Source organism: Drosophila biarmipes, chromosome 2R, assembly GCF_025231255.1.
Source record: "Drosophila biarmipes strain raj3 chromosome 2R, RU_DBia_V1.1, whole genome shotgun sequence".
NCBI classification, from domain to species: domain Eukaryota; kingdom Metazoa; phylum Arthropoda; class Insecta; order Diptera; family Drosophilidae; genus Drosophila; species Drosophila biarmipes.
Genome location: NC_066615.1, coordinates 10,374,668 through 10,393,979, shown reverse-complemented (window position 1 = coordinate 10,393,979; position 19,312 = coordinate 10,374,668). Strand labels below are relative to the sequence as shown.

The 19,312-nt window shown below is 47.9% G+C and overlaps 4 protein-coding genes across 6 annotated transcripts; 3 read left to right on the top strand and 1 right to left on the bottom strand.

Annotated features, from left to right (window-relative positions):
* Positions 1-156: 156 nt before the first annotated feature.
* Positions 157-5,743, bottom strand: LOC108030201 (AT-rich interactive domain-containing protein 2). Its single transcript, XM_017102958.3, has 4 exons — positions 5,345-5,743; positions 4,262-5,277; positions 1,381-4,196; positions 157-1,312 (listed from the first exon to the last, which is right to left on the bottom strand). Exons 1-4 carry the CDS (start codon positions 5,584-5,586, stop codon positions 332-334), a joined length of 5,055 nt encoding a protein of 1,684 aa, XP_016958447.1. The 5' UTR covers positions 5,587-5,743; the 3' UTR covers positions 157-331.
* Positions 5,744-6,067: 324 nt separating this feature from the next.
* Positions 6,068-8,470, top strand: LOC108030372 (heat shock protein 75 kDa, mitochondrial). Its single transcript, XM_017103242.3, has 3 exons — positions 6,068-6,286; positions 6,356-8,123; positions 8,186-8,470. Exons 1-3 carry the CDS (start codon positions 6,154-6,156, stop codon positions 8,358-8,360), a joined length of 2,076 nt encoding a protein of 691 aa, XP_016958731.1. The 5' UTR covers positions 6,068-6,153; the 3' UTR covers positions 8,361-8,470.
* Positions 8,471-9,091: 621 nt separating this feature from the next.
* LOC108030164 (V-type proton ATPase 16 kDa proteolipid subunit c) lies at positions 9,092-17,139 on the top strand. 3 transcript variants are annotated; one of them, XM_017102893.3, is made up of 4 exons: positions 9,092-9,258; positions 10,149-10,260; positions 14,591-14,780; positions 14,849-17,139. In XM_017102893.3, exons 2-4 carry the CDS (start codon positions 10,176-10,178, stop codon positions 15,051-15,053), a joined length of 480 nt encoding a protein of 159 aa, XP_016958382.1. In that variant the 5' UTR covers positions 9,092-9,258; positions 10,149-10,175; the 3' UTR covers positions 15,054-17,139. The 3 variants fall into 3 exon arrangements, with proteins under 3 accessions (XP_016958382.1, XP_016958383.1, XP_016958384.1); XM_017102894.3 differs by lacking the exon at positions 9,092-9,258 and adding an exon at positions 9,844-9,965; XM_017102895.3 differs by lacking the exon at positions 9,092-9,258 and adding an exon at positions 9,965-9,983.
* Positions 17,140-17,273: 134 nt separating this feature from the next.
* LOC108029971 (uncharacterized) lies at positions 17,274-18,989 on the top strand. Its single transcript, XM_017102477.3, has 4 exons — positions 17,274-17,919; positions 17,978-18,133; positions 18,195-18,368; positions 18,430-18,989. The coding sequence occupies exons 1-4, from the start codon at positions 17,869-17,871 to the stop codon at positions 18,613-18,615; spliced, it is 567 nt and encodes a 188-aa protein (XP_016957966.1). The 5' UTR covers positions 17,274-17,868; the 3' UTR covers positions 18,616-18,989.
* Positions 18,990-19,312: the final 323 nt, after the last annotated feature.

Here is a 19,312-nt window from a genome sequence, read left to right as displayed (position 1 = left end):
TTTGCAGTGCCTGTACTCAAGAACATTATCAAAAAAAGTTAAAAATATACAAAATATAAACCATAAACTAAGATTCTGATAGCTCGTAACGCGGTGAACTGAATATTATCACTAGTGGATGTTGATAGCCTGTTGCCACGCCAATTGTTCTATCAATTTTAAAAACATTCACAACATTTATTCGCAGCAAGAGCGATTACACAAATATTAGGAATTTCCCGAGTGTAGCTATACTTTCATTTAGACAAATAGGGTTCGAATTTGTTCACATTTTATAGTGTCGTTATTACAGGTCAGTTTTATTAATCATTTTGATGTTTAGCGGTTTCGGCTACTGACTCAGCTCGTACATGATGTGGGAGAGCACTCCGCTGGCCTCCACATTGCTCAATGCGACGTTGGCCAGGTGGGGCTCGTAGCGCTTTAGGGTTCGCTTGGCTGTGGACGAGTACGTGACAAGGTTGCGTATAATAAGCGCCGCCGTCAGTCGGATGCTCTTGGTGACGGGACCCTCGTTTTCGTCCATGAACTCCTTTGCATTCGTGTAATCGCTTGTGTGCCTGCTCATGGCTTGCATTGCGGCGCTGCCCACAACGGGAGCCGCTGCAGCTGGACCCGAGGATGCACCAGAAGGCAGTCCCGCCAGTCGTTGGGCGTGTCCCTCGTTACGCACTATGGTAACAGGAGGCTGCGTGGGCGCTACATTGTGAATGCCGGTGGCCAAGCGCCGTTGCACACTGGCGCGCAGATTCTCCGTGGTCAGATGCCGGTCGATCAGATGCGTCATCAGCGAGTAACGTTTGCGCGCCCTGTTGTCGCAGAAGGTGGGTCCACTTCCCCACTGACAGTAAATGTCGGCATCGGAATCCAGGTGATCCGGACAGTGAACATTGCAAACATGGTACTTGAGCTCGTTGAGGGACTTATACTTCTTGCGAGGACAGTTGCGCCAGTCGCAGATGAACAACCAGTTCGCGTCCACGGGCATAGCGGAAGGCGTGGGACTGCCATTTGAGGCAGGCGTCGCATAGACGCTTTGACTGACCACCAAAGCACTGCTGCTGGGAGCGGTAGTGACAACAGTTGATCCAGCCGTCGTCTGGGCCACCACCTGGTGCTCCGCTGGCTTAGCTTCGCTGCCTGCCGTCACAATGACTTTGCCGCCTTCCGTGGAGTCACTGATTCCGGACGGTGTCACCACTACAGCCTGAGTGACAGATGGCAGCAACGGCTTCTTGGCAAGGAGCACTGTGCTCGACGGAGTTCCTGGGGCCGGAACAGCAGTTGCTTTCGGCTTTGTCGCATCCGAAATCTAAAAAATATTGAAATATTTTTAATATATGGTATTCTCTGGTAATTCTGATGCTAGTAGGAACTTACTGCTGGCATGGTGATCTTCTGCTGAATGATAGACGGATGATTCTGCTGCTGTTGGTCCAACGCGGTTCGCATGTGCTGCTGCTGCTGAAGAGCCGCACCTCCAATCGTAGCTGTGCTGGTGGGCGGCTGTGTGGTGATGATCGTCTGCGAGTTGAGCTGGCTCTGCTGCAGGGGAGCCGCCGTGGCCGGGGTCTGGGTGATAAGCGTCTCCTTAATTCCACCGAGGATCACCTGCCTCTTCTCGCCTTGACCTTGGACGGCACCACCAGAGGTTGTTGTGGCAGGGCCGGAGATTATGTGCTGCTGGATGATGGACTGGTGCTGCTGGAGCTGAGGAATGGGGAGCGCTGCGCCCGGCTTTGTGGCCACGAGCCGCTGCTGTGGGGCCAACTGCGGCGAGACGAGCTGTGGCTGGGGCTGCGGCTGGTGTAGCTTGATAGTGGCCGGGATCTGGTTGAGCTGCGACAGTAGTGAGGGAGACATTTGGCCAGCACCCAACGCCGGCACAGGTCGCTGTGGGGCGATAAATATTTGCTGCTGGGGCGTGGCAGCTCGTGGCTGGGCCAGTTGCGGAGCAGTGGTGGTGGTGACCAGGACCTGCTGGCCCTGCGCCGTTGTCATTATCATTTTTTGCGTTCCCGCCACATTGGCAGCGGAGACGCCTCCTGGCTGCTGAAGGATGATTATGGTCTTCGTCTGCTGTTGCGGCGTTTGCGTCACAAGCAACGTGGGCGGTGCCGACTGGGTGGATGTGGGGATTGTGGGCTGCGTCTGCTGGGCCACCAGATACGTTTGACCCTGCTGGTTCGTGGCCAGGACGTACTGCGTCTGCGGCGCTGGCGTGGAATCCAGCGAAGACTTGGGCTGCAGTATAACCGGCACCGTCTGCAAACCCTGATCCGTCTTGATGGTGGCTGTGGTTGCTAGTTTGAGTTGCGGAGGCGGGGTTTGAGAAACTGCATTGCTGGCGGGAAACACAAGCTGTCGCTGCGTTGGTTGCACTTTGGCCGGAATAAGTTGCAGTTGCTGTTGCGACTGCTGTTGGGGTTGCTCCTGACTTGACTTGGCCAGCGGTGGAACATCGTCCATGTCCTCATCTTCTAAAATAGATGCAGCCAGGTCCGCATAGAGATTGGCCGCATTCTTGGATGGAGTCACCTGCGCCTCTTCCTTTCCGGCAGAAGAGTTCGAGCTAGAACTACTGGCGGCGGCATCCAAGGCCAGTCGCTTATTCTGTTCCTCGTCGATGGTTAATTTGCGTTTGGCAGCGGCTGATGCAATGATGAGTGTACGCCCGCTCGGGTCTTTCGTAACCACGTTTGCGCCACTCAGAGGAGCGAGGGGCGGCGGAGCAGAGTCCGTGATTGGCTTCTTTTCAATGGCCATTTGAGGGTGCAGCGGCTTGATGGTGGTTTGGCCCACCTTCACCGGTGTGTGCTGCATCAGAGGGTTGTTCACGAAGGCGCTAATGGCTGTCGAGGTTACCTTGATAGGTTGGGAGGCATTCGTGGCCGACGCTGTGGTGGCCACCAGGGCTGGCGGCTGAGGCGTCAGAGCCTGGGCCTTCTGCTTCTGCTGGCGCTCAGTGACCTTGTTAGCCAAAAGGCTCTTGATGAGCGAGGAGCTTGGAGGTGGAGTGGCAGCAGACGAAGCAGTTTCCTCAGCCGGAACCTCTGTTTGAGCAGGATCACTTTGCTGCGGTTTGGGCAATATGGGAGTCTCCTTTTTAACAGCAACAATGTTGGTGGCAGGCCTCTGTTGCATGACAAGCGGTTGGGCTCGCATCCGAATGCCTACGTAGTACGTCCCAGGCAGCTCCGTCCCGTCCATCTGCCGCACAATCACTGGTCCCACCGATTGGTTGAATATGAGCCGAACCAGGCGAGGGAATTGCATGTGATTGACCACCGAGAGCTTGCCTGCCTTCTGGCAATGCGACAAGTAGATCCGGTACAGCTCCGCTTGCTCCACTCGCAGATCGTTGCCATTCCCCGCCCGCTCGTATGTAGCTCCAAGCCAGGCCAAGGCGTACTGTTCGTCCTCGTGAGTAAAACTTTGGGAGACGTTGGGCAGGCTGGGAAGCGGCACAGTGGCAGCAATTGGAGGCAATTGAACTTGTGGCAGACTGGGTACGGGAAGATTAACCTGGGGCAAACTAGGCACCGACAGACCGGGAATCGGAACCGTAACCAAACTCTGCTGCTCTCCCTGTGGCAGGAGCACCTGTGTTTGAGCTGGCGTCGGCGTGGGCAACACAGCTGGCGGCTTGACTGCCACTTGCAGGGATGTTGGAAGGGTCGTGATGGAAGCGGCCGCCGCGGGTGCCTGCAGAGCGGGCATGTTCTGGGCCATCGAGGCGATCATGTTGCCCGGCACAACCTCGACCACCCGCATAAGTATGCAACCGTCGGCTCCATATGACTGCGCCTCCACGGTGATCAGGGCAACTAGCTGGTCCAGCAGGCCTCGCACTTGCATCAGCATAGAGCAGGGTCGGGCGCCCAGCGAACTAAGTGCGTATACTGCCTCCAGAGTAAAGATAATCAGCATAACGTCAGTGAGCGAGAGGAGCAACATGGCACGCTGGTAAAAGTCCAAGCCAAGGCAACGATTGATATGCTGCGAGTTTCCCTCGCGACTGCATAGCTTGTAGAGTATCTCCAGGCAGCTAATGATCACCGCCCGGTCGTTGGAGTCGATTCCCTCGCAGAGGGTGGCCAGCAGATTCCGGGACAGCTCGTCAGTGGTGGGATCGAGCAGTTCAAACTGTTGAGCCAGGTTGCCGGCCGTCTCAAGAGCCTGGATGTGGATGTTGCCTTCGGGAATCAAAGTATGTTTAGTTAGTTTTTAGTGGTATTATAAAAAATACTTGTATACTTACTCCATCGCACGTTCGCGCCCATGACCAGATATCGCCACAATGTGCGGTTGGAGGCCAGAAGCGCGTGGTTCTCCTGATGGAAACTAAGAGCGCGCACTAGCTGAACAATCTGGAGTACACGTTGCCCCATGCGTTCGTCTGTCCCGTTGCTGCGGCGCAGGTTGAGGAAGTCCAACTCGTCGCAGGCCGCCAGCAGTTCACTGCGAGCCGCAGAGTTCTCCGAGTCCTCCTTGCTGATCAGACCGTTGTCCAGCCAGGCCTGCTCATCCGTGTACAACTCCAGTATCTGTGGCCTGTCGTGCAGCAGATCGCGCCAGAAGCTAAGCTGCGAATGGTGCCGCACCTCCGCGTAACTGTGCTGGAACAATTGGCGCATGGTGAAGTCGGCATAGACGCCCAGGTGCGCCAGCAGCACGTCGAGCAGCTTGGGGCATTCGGACAGCTGCAACGTGTGGCGCACCTCGTTGGCCATTAAGGTGCACACATTAATGGCGAAGTCCTGCTCGTTGGGCAGTGGTGAGAGCAGGGACAGCAGAAGCTTCTCGTAGGTACTGTGTCGGTGTAGGTGCGTCGACATCTTGTACTGCCGGCGTCGGTCCACATTGACAGAGTGCTGGCGCTGGTTGTAGCTCATTGGTACCGCTGGCAGGGTGGAGTGCGCGGAGCCAAAGATACTGCCCAGACCACCGCTGGCACCGGCCAGGAAACGTGACCGCGACCGTCCTCCGCCCATTTCGGCATTCTCGATGGCCGCCTCCAAGGCCTCCATCTTGTCCGGGTCCTCGCCAAAGAAGTTCAGGCGCTCGTACTTGTCCAGATAGCGTCTGTAGATGTGCTTGATGCCCGCCGTGCCGTTCACGCAGCGCTCCCGCAGCGTCTCCATGGCGCTGTACACCTCCTCCCACTCGTCCCGCATGTTCACCTTGTTGAAGCCGCCGCGTTCGGTGACCTCCCGGTACAGCTTGTACAGGTCCACCTGCTTGCCACTGATCTTGGCGGGCTGCGTTAATGGAGTGCTGTTCGGTGGAGGAGGGGAAAGTGGGTCAGGGGATCGCAAATGGCAGGGGACTTCAGCGAACTTACCCGCGTCGCTCGTGGAACTGCTGCAGATCCCTCCAGAACTCCTCTGGAGGCGAGGCTGGCTTCTCCTCGACCTTCTCCGGCACCACCTGTAGCTGACTGGGGTGCCTGGAGCGCAGTGGCGTCCCCGAAAGCCCCATCTTCACCGGCGTCTGCTGATCGGCCGGCTGGGAGCCGATGCTCGCGGCGGCAGCGGGCAGCGACTGCAGCAGCACCCGCACACTGTCGATGGTGGAAGCACCCATTTTTTGATTTATTCCTCTTGCTTCGCGGATGGGGAACACTTAACACATGGTTTTCTAATAAGTAAGACACGCAAATGCAAATTAAAAATAGTTTAAAAACTCAACAAAAATTACAACGCGACGCGGACGCGCTTCAGCAGAGTTGCATTCGCGAACAGGGTTGTCAACAATGGCCACTAATATCGATGGCTGTTGGAAATATCGATATTTTTCGGTAATACTTGGTTTTTTTAATAAAATTAATTGTTATGCTTTGATTTATAAGGATTATTTATATTATAATAATATGTACTTATTTCTAGGAAACTTAAGTGAACTGGAGACACCAAAACCTGATCCAGATTTCCGAATAAACAAAAAAATTCCAAAATAAACAAAAAATAACTAAAATTAAAATTTGTTAAAGTTAAATAGTTTTTTGAATTGAACTAGTTATCGAACTAGTTCAATATCGCTATCGAGTACTCACAATCGATTGGCTTCGTCTGCACACATGTGCGCTGGAACAAACATCAGTTGAATAACATTTTAGTTTTCCACAAAACACTAAAATCAGGGATAAACAAGATGTCAGTCCGAGCGATGGGAGTGCTGGGCCAGGCGTGCCGCTTCAGCCGCTTTGCCCAAGTGCTGCGGCAGAGCCACCGATCCGCCCCAGCAGCTCTTAATCTCGCCCTGGGATCCCAGCGATCGCCGGCCGGTAAGCCTCCGAGTTCACCAAACCATCTTCAGTTTATATAATACATAATATCCCTCGATCCAATGGTAGCCCTTCCTCTTCGTCGCTTCTCAACTGAGGCGAAGAAGGCCTCGGATTCGGTGGTGGACAAGCACGAGTTCCAGGCGGAGACCCGCCAGTTGCTGGACATCGTGGCCCGTTCCCTGTACTCCGACCACGAAGTCTTCGTGCGCGAGCTGATCTCCAATGCCAGCGATGCGCTGGAAAAGTTCCGCTATACCTCGCTGAGCGCTGGCGGCGAGAATCTGGCCGGCAAGGATCGTCCGCTGGAGATCCGCATCACCACCGATAAGCCACAGATGCAGCTGATCATCCAGGACACGGGCATTGGCATGACCAAGGAGGAGCTGGTCAGTAACCTGGGAACCATCGCGCGCAGCGGCTCCAAGCAGTTCCTGGAGCAGATGAAGGGCAACCAGCAGGCAGCCACCTCGGAGGCCTCCTCCAACATCATCGGCCAGTTCGGCGTAGGTTTTTACTCCTCGTTCATTGTGGCCAACAAGGTGGAAGTGTTCACGAGGGCGGCCGCACCCAATGCCCCCGGACTGAAGTGGTCAACCGACGGCAGTGGCTCCTATGAGATCGAGGAGGTTCCAGACGTCGAGCTGGGCACAAAGATCGTGCTGCACTTGAAGACCGAGTGCCGCGAGTACGCGGACGAGGAGCGGATCCAGGCTGTGATCAAGAAGTACAGCAACTTCGTGGGATCGCCCATCTTGCTGAACGGAAAGCAGGCTAACGAGATCAAACCCCTGTGGCTGCTTGACCCGCAGAGCATCAGCAAGGAGCAGCACCACGACTTTTACCGCTTCATCAGCAACAGCTTTGACGTTCCCCGCTTTACGCTGCACTACAATGCCGACGTGCCCCTGAGCATCCATGCTCTTCTTTATTTCCCCGAGGGAAAGCCTGGTTTATTCGAGATGTCGCGGGACGGAAACACCGGCGTCGCTTTGTACACTCGCAAAGTGCTCATCCAGTCCAAGACGGAGCACCTTCTGCCCAAGTGGCTGCGCTTCGTGAAGGGCGTCGTTGACTCTGAGGACATTCCACTCAACCTAAGTCGCGAGCTGCTGCAGAACAGCAGCCTGATCCGCAAACTGTCCAGCGTGATCTCCACCCGCGTGATCCGTTTCCTGCAGGAGCGCTCGAAGAAGCAGCCCGAGGAATACGAAGCCTTCTACCGCGACTACGGACTCTTCCTGAAGGAGGGCATTGTAACCTCCAACGACGCGAGCGAGAAGGAGGAAATTGCTAAGCTGTTGCGATTTGAGTCTTCCAAGTCGGAGACCGCCAGTGGCAGGATGTCCCTGGAGGAGTACTACAACAGCGTTCCCGCAGATCAGCAGAACATCTACTACCTGGCAGCGCCAAATCGCGTTCTTGCCGAGTCTTCGCCCTACTACGAGAGTCTGAAGAAGCGAAACGAGCTGGTGCTCTTCTGCTATGAACCCTACGACGAGCTGGTGCTAATGCAGCTGGGCAAGTTCAAGAGCAAGAACCTCGTGTCCGTGGAGAAGGAGATGCGCCAAGAGTCCAAGGAGACGGCTGCGACCACCGACTTTGGCGAGGGCAGTCTGCTGCGCTCGGAGCTGGACGCTTTGATTCCCTGGCTTGAGGAGGAGCTTAAGGGCCAGGTGATCAAGGTAAAAGCCACCACCCGCCTTGACACCCACCCCTGTGTCATTACTGTCGAAGAAATGGCCGCCGCTCGCCACTTCATCCGCACCCAAAGTCACCAGGTTCCCGAGCAGAATCGATTTGCCCTTCTTCAGCCAGAACTGGAGATCAACCCGAAGTGAGTAGTGCTATTTCATTATGCCACTTGGAACCGCTAACATACTTTATACATTTTTCAAGGCACACCATCATCAAGAAGCTGAACAAGCTGCGGGAGAGCGACAAGGAGCTGGCCCAACTGATCGCCAAGCAGCTCTTCGCAAACGCCATGGTGGGCGCCGGTCTGGCGGAGGATCCCCGCATGCTGCTTACCAACATGAACACGCTGCTTTCGAAGGCTCTGGACAAATACTAGGATGGGGCTCCAAATGATATGTGTAAATCTACCGACTATGTAATATTAATTTGTTTAATTAAATATGTTGAGCTAGTTTTAACTATAATTAAAGGTACGTGAAGTATAAATCTAGGGTGGTCTTTTTAGATGGCAATTTGGCAAAGAATCTTTTGAAGGGAAAAATCAAATCTAAAGGTATACATTTTAAAAACTGATTCTTGTTTGTACTCTTCCATTAGGTGGCAACACCAAATAATAATAAATGGATAAAAGATACCAGACTAAAGTAACCTACTGTCGAGGTTGCATCAGCGAGTTGCCCAAAATAGATATGATAACTCTCTGTAGGCGAATCCGCGGTTCTAAATTTAAGTCAAAGCTGCTGTCAGAAAAAAGACTACTTTCAGCTAGCACCATCAGAAATATTAGTTGGTTTATGGTTTCAATTAAAAATTGTCATACAATATAGATAGTGTGATCAAACTAACTACTTTGAACAAATTGCAGTGTGGTTTGAAATATAAGCAATAAATTGCATTACTTAAAAATAAAGACATGATCTAGCTTATTTTCAGTATAAAGATCTAGTTCCGGTGATTATGTTTTTTTTTTATTTTATACAGGTGGGTTTATCATTTTATTGCCGGCTTCCTGTTTTACGATTAGTATGAAAGCGGTATTTTTGTTGGTATTCCCTCGAAGTGCGAACGGTCCTAGCCCGTTTTGACCCTGTCGAGGTGGCAACGCTGGTCCAAATATCGCACCAATCCGCCCCCGTGACTAAAGTTTATAAAAGCAAAGCTAAATAACTCGTTGGCGTTCAGTATCCGATCCGCGCTTTTAAGCAGCAGCCAGCAGTAACCCGAAGAGGCCAGCCACAGAGCAGCGAATTGCTTTTAATTAGATTTCTAATCACGTGAGTGAAAAGGCAAAGTCAAAAGATAGGCGGTCATGTGAGCAGGCCAGCCCTGCGGAAAAGTTTTCGGGCCTGCGACAAGTCATGCTGCTGCAACAACTTCAATTCAAACATAGTTTAACCAGCGAAAAGGAAAAAAAATTGTACAATATTTTCTGCCACGACATACACACACACACAGGCAGCCACTCGCACGGCCAATGGCAATGGGAGCTCGCTTGTGGGTGTGCGTTTTGCGCGCAGGCCGAACTCTTAGCGGAGACAGAAGGATTCCAAAGCGAAAAGGCAAAGTTTTACCTTTGCAAAAGACGAAAAAATGAAGTTTTCAGCTGCTTCCATGTGATTGTGTGTGCATGTGTAATTTTCCAGACCGTTGTCATTGCCAATTGGACTTACTTTTCGTTCATGTGAGCCCCTTCTGTCATGCGCTCACTCTCTTACGCACACAGCCACATGACATGCACACACACTCGCGCCGAAGAAGCAAAATTCAATAAACCAACGAGTGCCTCTCGCCCGCTCTCTTGCCTCGTGCGACTCTCTCCCAGTTCTGGTCTTTGGCCACTCCACTCGCACTCGCTGCGTTCGGCGCTCTCTCTCGGCCTCTCGCTTTTATAAAGTATATTTAAGTTGACTTCGCGAGCGGCCACTCGCAATTCGTTCGTCGTCGCAGCAGCATTGGTCGCAGAGCAGCGTAAAATACCCACGTATATAGCACATATATTGTACATATAATAAAAATACTTTGTTTCGACTCGAAGCAACGCATACATATAACGAGCGCGCATAACATATTCAGCCGTGCAAAACGCCGAACAGAAACAAATAGAAAAAAACCACAGTGCAATCAGCGAAACGAATTAAAATCTCGATTTTTCGATCATTTGTAGCCTAAAACACACAACAAACAAAGCAAAATGTCTTCTGAAGTGAGCAGCGACAACCCCATCTATGGCCCCTTCTTCGGAGTTATGGGCGCCGCCTCCGCCATCATCTTCTCGGGTAAGTTCAAACCGGAAAAGGATTCCGAGTCGGGATTCAGGCTAAGGATGCCATGCCCATGCCGTGAAAAATCGAACATTTTGTGGCGTGAAAGGTGGAAGAGGAAGAGGAGGAGGATGAGGATGAGGAATGGGAAGGGCGGGGAACCAGCGTGTAGGTGTGGGGCTCCGTTGTAGGTGGTAGTTACGCGAAATAGCGGCAAGTGTAGACAACTGGTGTACGGACACGGGACTAACGCACACAAAGAGGGAATTTGCTCGCTTGTGTGCGCGTGACCAGCAGAAAATCGAACTCGTTTTCGGATTGGCAAACTCGCCTTTGAAACGAAAAATCTCCCCCTTTTCTTACAACTTGTAGAATTAGCAATTTTAATTGCGCTTATTTCGCAGTGGCGAAGTGGGAAAAAGAAATTTCGCCTTTTCAGCATGCTAAAAACGGCATTACTCATACACTCACACAGGCGAGCACAGCGCTCTTTCTTTCTCTCCCGAGCGCTGCGCACTCTCGCACTAGATGGCATTGAGCGCGTGTATATGAGTGCGAGAACAGTTACTGTTTTTGGTGAAGTTTATGAAGCGCGCTTTCCCTTTCCCACAGCAGTCACAAGACCGAGGAGTGTTGCCATACTGAAGTTTTTTCATCTTATTGGTTAGAGCATGGGCAAACAGTAGAGCAGAAGCCTTATAATGGAAGATATAATCCGGGCTTCAAAATCCTTTTCTAAACCGAATCACTTGACTTCTTATGACCCCTTTTATGCAAAAGTCACATGCAAAAAAAAAACGGAAGCCCTATAAAAGTCATGTTAATGTACAACATTTCCCTACCGCTCCCTTTCCAAACCCAATTAACCGACAACTTATGACCCAATAAGAATGATCTTTTGTTCGGCTTTGGTAATCACATGCCCAAATCGTTTGCTGCATGTTCAATTGGGGTTCCAGCGCACATCACATGGCTAGCTGACGATCTTTTCCAGAGGCGGCTTATCATGGCCACTCATTCGCTGTTAGCCTGCTGATAAGTGGCTTATTTGCCAATTTACTTGGCCAAGATAAGATAGCTAGTGTCGCAAGACCAACCTGAGGCATTTCATGGGAATAGCTGCGAGCACGCGCTGCCGTTTACGAGAGCCAAGTTTAGGCTGCCCACACCGCTTCCACTAATTTCGACCCATTTGTGACGCAATCCTTATGTCATGCCTTGTAACTTGTCTTGTGATTTGCGCCTGACCCCCCACCCACAACCCCACCACTGTGTTTTGACAGTCAAGAAGTGGAAGGCGGCTTCCGCCTTGTTTACTTGGCCCATTATCATCGCTCGACAAGTACGGAGTTATCTGACTTGAAACTGCTTATGCAATTTGAGTCAATAGCATAAATCAATTTCCAGCTTTTATCAACAGTAACTGTGCCGCTGCCGATCTGGCAACGCCGCTTCACGATCACATGAGGTTGGGGGAACATGAAAGAGAGTTTCAGTTACTTTTCTCTCCCGCTCTGCCACTCGCTTTCAGCTGGCAACTGCAGTTATTTTTTATTTTCGATGACAGACACACTGACTCACTGCACTGAGAACAATGGGCGGTGCGTTGGGCTGCGCTTTATCAGCACTTGCCGCCACTTGGAATGCTGGCCCACATCCTGGCTAAAAATACCCGAGTTGCCACGAAAATCCTTCACACAATGACATTCAGCAGCAGCAGCAGGCTCCTCAGCACACTTGAGCACGCACACACACACTGCTAATTTCGCCTGCGCAAACGCAGTAGCCGAAATAGTAGTAGATATACATATGGTAGGGAGCATGGTAGTAGCCTCGTAAATTATGTAAAAATGGTTATGCTAACGCATAATTGCCAGCCACACGTGACAAATGCCTCTGATATTTGGAAAATCCCCGCAAGTTGAAATAACGACTGTGGCCCAAGCTCACACAGACTTGAATAGAATAACTGGCCTGCTGCTGTGTGAGTGAGAGCGAACGACTTTCAATTGTATTGCATTTTAATCAATGAACGACTGAACCCAACTTGGGGCACCCTGTTTCAGTGGTACAGCCTGGAATGGGAGTCTACGGGCCCTAGCTTATCTTATCTTCCCGCTTCCCGTTTCCGTTTGAATTCCTCTCCCGTGCAGGAGAGATTGCAAAAGCAAACAGACACCTGCAGCAATAATTGGCCCGTCGAGCATTTCTTTTTGACTGCAAATAACCTGGTTCGTCCAAGACTCGCCTCCATTTTCCTTCGTTCGGCTCTCCGCTCACTCATCTGTGACGCCTTCAATTTGCTTTTGCCTTGTCTTCACTTGATGCTGTGTTTTGCCAGCCTTCTCTGGCTATCTCCCCCATTTTATAATTATCTACGAATGCTGTGCCGCTGCCGATTCCCTGATCTTTCTTTTATTATTTATTTCAACGCCCCCAGAAACGTCTGCGATGCCGTCTGTCGCTTGATAAAGGCCATGTTCTGGTGTGCGTGAGGGGTTATTTAGAATGCATGGCAGCAGCCGAAGGAGCAGTTAAGGCAAACAACAAGTCAATGCCAAGCGGTTTGCGATATTATTCGTGAGTTTGAATGCGGCGCCAATACAGCTGAACAACTTCAATGCCAAAGCGACACACAGATAAAGATACAGACACTGTTGTGGTGTGTACACACTGGCCCACCTGCCAGCTGCACGCATGACTTTCGCATACACAGACAACAAATCAGCCTCGTTATCGAGATAGGGGAAGAGTTGAAATCATTTTCAGATTCTACCCTTATTAACTAGTAAATTCGCTGAAGGAACTTGCTTTTATTATGTTGAAACTCTTGATATCTGACCCAGAAACGATAATATAGTAGATTTTCTGTGATATGTGACCCACAAATGATAATGTAGTAGTACTTTCTGTAGTGCATACATTTGGATGCACCACGTGGTGAAAGCACCGCAGAAAAGTGATGGATAGGTGGGTCAATAGCCCAAGTGCCCTCGTCTTTGCCCTAATTGCTCCTCAATGAGTGCTAGCCCATGCTAATGCCATCGCACGCAATGCGGGGCACAGTATTATTTCTGTACTTGGTGTTCGATTCGATTTTTCCTTTTTTTTGGGGGATGTATGTGCTTTTGTGACGACAGCCTCGACCTCATAGCTTCGGTGTGCTTGTGCTAGACGCGTAGATATCTCGTGTGGCTATAACAGATATAACGAATTGCCGATTCAAGTTCATTCTGGTTTTTTCATTACCATTTCCACCAGCGCTTTCCTGTTCAGTGACGTAGAGAGTGGAGAGCAGAGGCAAAGCTGCTCGTAAGTTGAAGAAATTATTATTCATGAAGATTGCCAGCCATTCGGTTTGACTGAATTGAATACCAGTCATATCTTGGTTCGGGGTGGAAAAAAAGTAATTAACATGGCATCACATGACATGGGGCATACTCGTATCTGCTCTCCCGCTCCGTCAGCTCTGAATACACCCGTATCGCCGAGTGTTGGTTGTCGGTTTGGATTGTGGTGTGCGTGCGGCTTAATTCGATTTATCAGCCCGCTCGCAAACACACGAACGAGCCATTGACCGTCATTTGAAACTGGTTTTGTACTTCAATTAATGCCCCGTCAATACACAAAATATGTGAACAGTGTACACTGGCATAGAATCTCTCGCCACCGGATTGTACCAGCGATCTGATCCACCTGGCCCGTGGGATATGATACCTGTTGTGTAAACCTTAGCTCGGCCTTATCAGTATTTGCCTGACTGTTCGAAAGAGCGGAATGTCGGAGCTCGGGAGAGAATCCAGTTTTTATTGCTCTCCGCAGAAAGCCAACTCTGGGCGATGAGTCGCACTCTTGAGGGTGGGGACTTCGGGGTTTCTCCCCCCAACAACGTCAGTTGCGGGCGATCATGTGACTGCTAACTGCTACGCCCGCGGCGAGAGTTGGAGCAAGTGATAGCCAAACTTATTCGGTTGGCCATTGCTAAAATGCTGGGGCCTACAGTGAGTTATATAATGCCATGAAATGGTAGCTATTACTACTTAATGAGATCAGTTTTAATTGAATGTATAATTTGGGCCATTTTAACGAAATGTTTTACTCTAAATATCACTTATATGGCGTCTCATTAAAAAAGTTCTTCCAAGCTACTATTGCATATTAATATATAATACATTGATATATTACTTAGTGATGTATTATGTATTCTTATATTATAAATTGACATATTAGATATTCAGAACCTCTGCCTTGTACACCTGCCACCTAAAAATGTTCCAAATCAGGAGGGTTGGCAAAAGTAACATAACACCAACTAACTATGCTCTTTTTTGAATCTCCCCCGTAGCTCTGGGCGCTGCTTATGGCACTGCTAAGTCTGGTACCGGTATTGCTGCCATGTCAGTGATGCGTCCTGAACTGATCATGAAATCCATCATTCCTGTGGTCATGGCGGGTATCATTGCCATTTACGGTCTGGTGGTGGCTGTGCTCATTGCCGGCTCGCTGGAAGAGCCCTCAAAGTACTCACTATACAGGTAACTATCCGTATAACTCACTCCCCCGCCATCGATTCAAGTTATTATCACTATGTGCCCATCTTCAGGGGCTTCATCCACTTGGGAGCCGGTCTGGCGGTGGGCTTCTCTGGCCTGGCAGCCGGTTTTGCGATCGGCATCGTGGGAGACGCTGGTGTCCGTGGCACAGCACAGCAGCCCAGACTGTTCGTCGGCATGATCCTGATTCTCATCTTCGCCGAAGTGTTGGGTCTCTACGGCTTGATTGTGGCCATTTACCTGTACACGAAATAAATCAATCAATGCAAACACACAACAACAAATAGACAAACGGCGCCCAGCAATCACAAACACCAAACAGCAGCAGCGGCCGCAACACCAACAGCAGCAGCAGCTTCAAGGGGAGCAGGTAAAGTTGTGTCAACCGGCTATCGAGCAACATGCAACATCAACTCGAGCAGTGCGTGTGCGGGGCAGCCCGGGCGAGGGCCGTTTGTACATAGGAAGAGCAACCGAAACCAGTCCTGCCGGGCTGCAGGATTCCGCCATGCACTGATGACCGCCAATTGGCACCTGTTGCTCCCCAGTTCACCTCGATTTGCTGGCGCGTGGTTTAGCTTAGTTATTTTCCGTTCAAATTCAGTCTTAAACATGAGGAAAACAATTTGCAGTTAAGTTCATAAAGTTGTAATAATTATGATTTTTGCTATATCAAGAAATCCTTCTCTTTTACTTATTATTTTTGCGCTCCACAATTTTGTGTGCTCTTTGTTATTTGTTTTTTCCATTATTATTATTAAATAATGTTTAGTGTATATGTAAAGTTCGTTAAACAAAAAGAAAAGAAAAAATTGTAAAGAAATCAACAACCAACAACAATTGTCAGAAGAAACTTTGTACATTTGCATTGAGCCTGACGTGTGGCTGCAACAACAAAATCAGATCAACAAATTTAGCGAAAGGGCCAAAACAACAAACAAACAAGCAAGCAGAAACAACATCAATCCTCCCCGCCCGTTGCCATCCGGCGTGACATCGTACCGCTCTCCGTCGCGCACCGCTGTTTGGGCGCACTCCGCCCCCTGGAAAGGGGGTCTGGGGTGGAAGCTTAGTACAGCGGGAGCTGGAGAGTTGTTGCCGGACGGACGGCTGGGCGGGAAAAGCGGACGCTTGGCAATACTTCAATGTCAGCTGCGAAAAAACCAACTACATGCAATCATTCACACACACACACACGCGAAAAACCAACACACACACACACACACACACACATACAAAATGTAACTAAGTCCTATGTTTATTTTTAATTATTGTTCAATTCTAAGAATAATATATTAAAAATTAATAATAATAAATTATATATATAATTATGATTTTTTGTGATAAGAAAAGATGGTAATACAAAACAATTACGGTATTGATATACATAATATATACAAAATATATATATATATTTAAACAAGAACAAGAAATCATAAACAATTATACATATTAACATGAGAAAGTTGTTATAAAACGTACGAAACAAAACAAATCAAGTGAATGAATGTAGTGCGACAAACAAAATACTGCAAAACAACAACAACCACAACACACAATTTTTCCGCTGTTATTGTATAGTAAAGAAAATATTATATATATAAAATATATATTATGTATAAAATATTAAACAAGAAATTGTAGTAGCAAAATTATAAACCAACCAACAAGAATACCAATAACAAAAGTCGTGCAAGCAGAACCCAAAAAAGCGTAGACGAATGTTGCAAATGAAACTCATACCAACAACCAAAACAACAACCGCATTAGCAACACGACATCTACTACAAAAATCCAACAAAAAAAATTGTAAAATCCCAACAAATTAGAAGTTATAAGCAGCAACATCAAAACCGAACCCAACAACACCAGATCCACATGTATAGCAGTAGCATTAGACAAATAACAACATCAATTTGTGAGGGAGGCCCGACAAGCGGAACGATCCCGACCCGAGAAGGTGGCACATTCCATCGCCCGTTGGACGCCGATGCATTCGTGATGCTGAGAATGCGGAGGAGCTCAACCTGGCAGTGGCGCCGTCTTCCCGGAGCCTGGGTCGCTCCGGATGCGCGCGCCTCCCGACCACCACAACAGAAAAGCACAAAAGACAACTGCAGATACACAACTTGTGCCCGCAATCCAAATTGTGTCGCGAATTCCTATTGTTATTTGTTTAAGTTGCGTGCACCCGAAATCACCATCCCGGCCTATGCATGTAGCCGAGGGTGAGGTTTGAGAAGCTGTAACTGTGTATTCGAAGAACATATAAAGCAAGCAACAACCATCTACAACAGACATTGTATGAAATAAATTGTAATTTCTAATTTCCAAAAAAGAAGCACTTTGAATGGGTGGGCTATGTAAAAATCACAACGACTGTTCAGGATTGAATCCAGCCGACTTAATCCCAAGTGCTGCGCACCTACATTACTTAGTCTGCATTTATAGTCCAACAACTATTAATGTATTGATGAATCAACAACATATACTTATACCTGTTATTTGTAGAGTACAAGTTGGAGTAGATTCGTCGAACAGTACTTTATGTACCATATAGAAGGACGCTTTTACGACCCTATAAAGTGCATACGTATATTCTTGATCAGGATGACTATGCGAGTCGAATAAAAAGCAAAAAAGTTGGGATTAGCCAAATTTTTTAAGTTTTCTAAAACTGAAAATAAAGTAATGTTCAACACATACAGGTTAAAAAATGCTTAAACCGAACCTCACATTAAAAAGTTATTAGATCATTAAGGAAACGACGCAGTCTCGATAACAGCAAATTTTTGCACGCATGTCACCATCTCACTCGCACTCCCTTTAGGTGGGAGACCGGCCAAAAAGCGTTCTACCATTTCTTGTTTCTGTTTTACGGGTATTCATCTGCTCCTGGGTTCTCCCAAACTCAACTTACAATACAATTTCATACTTGGTATTTGGTAAATTAATAGGTGTTACAAACACAAATATGCATCTCTGATACTGAGTTAAAAACATATTATAAATCGCTTATTGATCGTTTAATGCCGAAATCATTGGACTCCCATCGCTGTCAGTTACAAAAATGCCATTCGGGGTACTGGTGTTTTTGAGCAGCTGCTTTGTTTGGCAATTGGTAAGACTAAACTTAGTTTGGCCTACAAAACCAATTACATAGGGTTTTATTTGCAAAGACGGAATCCCAGTTGGTTTACAAGCTGAACAAAATCGAGTGCCAGGTCAATCAGACGCGAGTTAGCAACGTCTCTTGCCACGTAAAGGCGGTCAATTGGAATATGGCGGTGGTGAACATGGATTGCTTCATGCTTTTGCCCTTACTTAATCCAGTTGTAAGACAATGGTGACATTAGTTTTCACGGAACATTACGTGGAGAATTGAATGCCTTTCAGATTCGAGTGCAGGTTTTTATGAAGGACTACAGCAACCAGTACAAGCCATTCCTAGTAGACGTTTCCCTTAAAATGTGCGACGTGATTGAAAAGAGGAACTTCATACCCTATGGCGTCATCATTTGGAAGTTGTTCAAGCGTTTTACAAATGTTAACCACTCCTGCCCTTTTTCGGTATTCGTGACACATCGCGTTTTCCCTTGAGTGATTAGCCCTACAATTTTTCCATTTATAGGGCCAGCTTACAGCCCGCGATGGGTATCTGGACAGCAGCCTCCTTCCGCCCTTTCCCAAAGGATTCTACCAATTCAGTTTGATAGTCACGGATTTAAATTCTACGCATAAGGAGTATGTTGGGACTATGAAATTCTTCTTACAAGCCATGGAACAGATAAAAAGCAAGAAACTTCCCAGAGCATAAAATTAATGGTCGGCGGTCCAAGAAGTGACAGGGTGTTATAACATTTTAATTCTCAAAAATATTGAATTACTATTAGTTTGAAACCGGATTAGTTATTATAAACCTTAAAGTTATTAAATGACAAGTTTTATGAAATTAAAAACAGTATTAAACGCAATTTTTAAAGTCTCAAATGAGTTAAAACAAATTTAAAATCTGCTACGATAGTCCACCTAATCAGCTTTTTAATACAAGTACACTGTACAATCTACACTGTACATACACAGTTTATATTATAAACCTGAATAATTGTACATTTTATACAAATTAAGTACTTTAATTTCTACTAATGTATCGAATCATATATACAGCTGTGGCAAAAATAATAGTATCATTGTGTTGGCGATTAAAAATGACAATTTTTGAATATTTTCTTATACCACAATTCGTTTGGTTTTGTAACTGAAAAATTGATCGGAAATATCATCATTTTACAAAAATTTTCAAAAAATAACGTCCTTCAAAATATTAAAAATAGTACGATTTTAAAAATGTTTTTGGTTAAATATATGATTTCGTACAAATTTAAAAAACATTTCAAGTGCATGCGGGTGTTTTATAGATAGGCGTCGTTCTGCTGAACATTAGTTTGGAATACATCTAAATACCTTTTTTATTTCCAGGTCGGATACGTCGGTTTACAATCTTAAAAAAATCA

Coding starts and splice junctions, on each gene's coding strand:
- LOC108030201 (XM_017102958.3), bottom strand. CDS start 5,586: ATGGGTGCTTCCACCATCGACAGTGTGCGGGTGCTGCTGCAGTCGCTG. Junction 5,278..5,344: donor CAGTTCCACGAGCGACGCGG/GTAAGTTCGCTG, acceptor TCCACCGAACAG/CACTCCATTAACGCAGCCCG. Junction 1,313..1,380: donor AGAAGATCACCATGCCAGCA/GTAAGTTCCTAC, acceptor AATATTTTTTAG/ATTTCGGATGCGACAAAGCC.
- LOC108029971 (XM_017102477.3), top strand. CDS start 17,869: ATGCCATTCGGGGTACTGGTGTTTTTGAGCAGCTGCTTTGTTTGGCAA. Junction 17,920..17,977: donor GCTGCTTTGTTTGGCAATTG/GTAAGACTAAAC, acceptor TTATTTGCAAAG/ACGGAATCCCAGTTGGTTTA. Junction 18,134..18,194: donor TGCCCTTACTTAATCCAGTT/GTAAGACAATGG, acceptor AATGCCTTTCAG/ATTCGAGTGCAGGTTTTTAT.
- LOC108030164 (XM_017102893.3), top strand. CDS start 10,176: ATGTCTTCTGAAGTGAGCAGCGACAACCCCATCTATGGCCCCTTCTTC. Junction 10,261..14,590: donor CTCCGCCATCATCTTCTCGG/GTAAGTTCAAAC, acceptor TCTCCCCCGTAG/CTCTGGGCGCTGCTTATGGC. Junction 14,781..14,848: donor TCAAAGTACTCACTATACAG/GTAACTATCCGT, acceptor GCCCATCTTCAG/GGGCTTCATCCACTTGGGAG.
- LOC108030372 (XM_017103242.3), top strand. CDS start 6,154: ATGTCAGTCCGAGCGATGGGAGTGCTGGGCCAGGCGTGCCGCTTCAGC. Junction 6,287..6,355: donor ATCCCAGCGATCGCCGGCCG/GTAAGCCTCCGA, acceptor ATCCAATGGTAG/CCCTTCCTCTTCGTCGCTTC. Junction 8,124..8,185: donor GAACTGGAGATCAACCCGAA/GTGAGTAGTGCT, acceptor ACATTTTTCAAG/GCACACCATCATCAAGAAGC.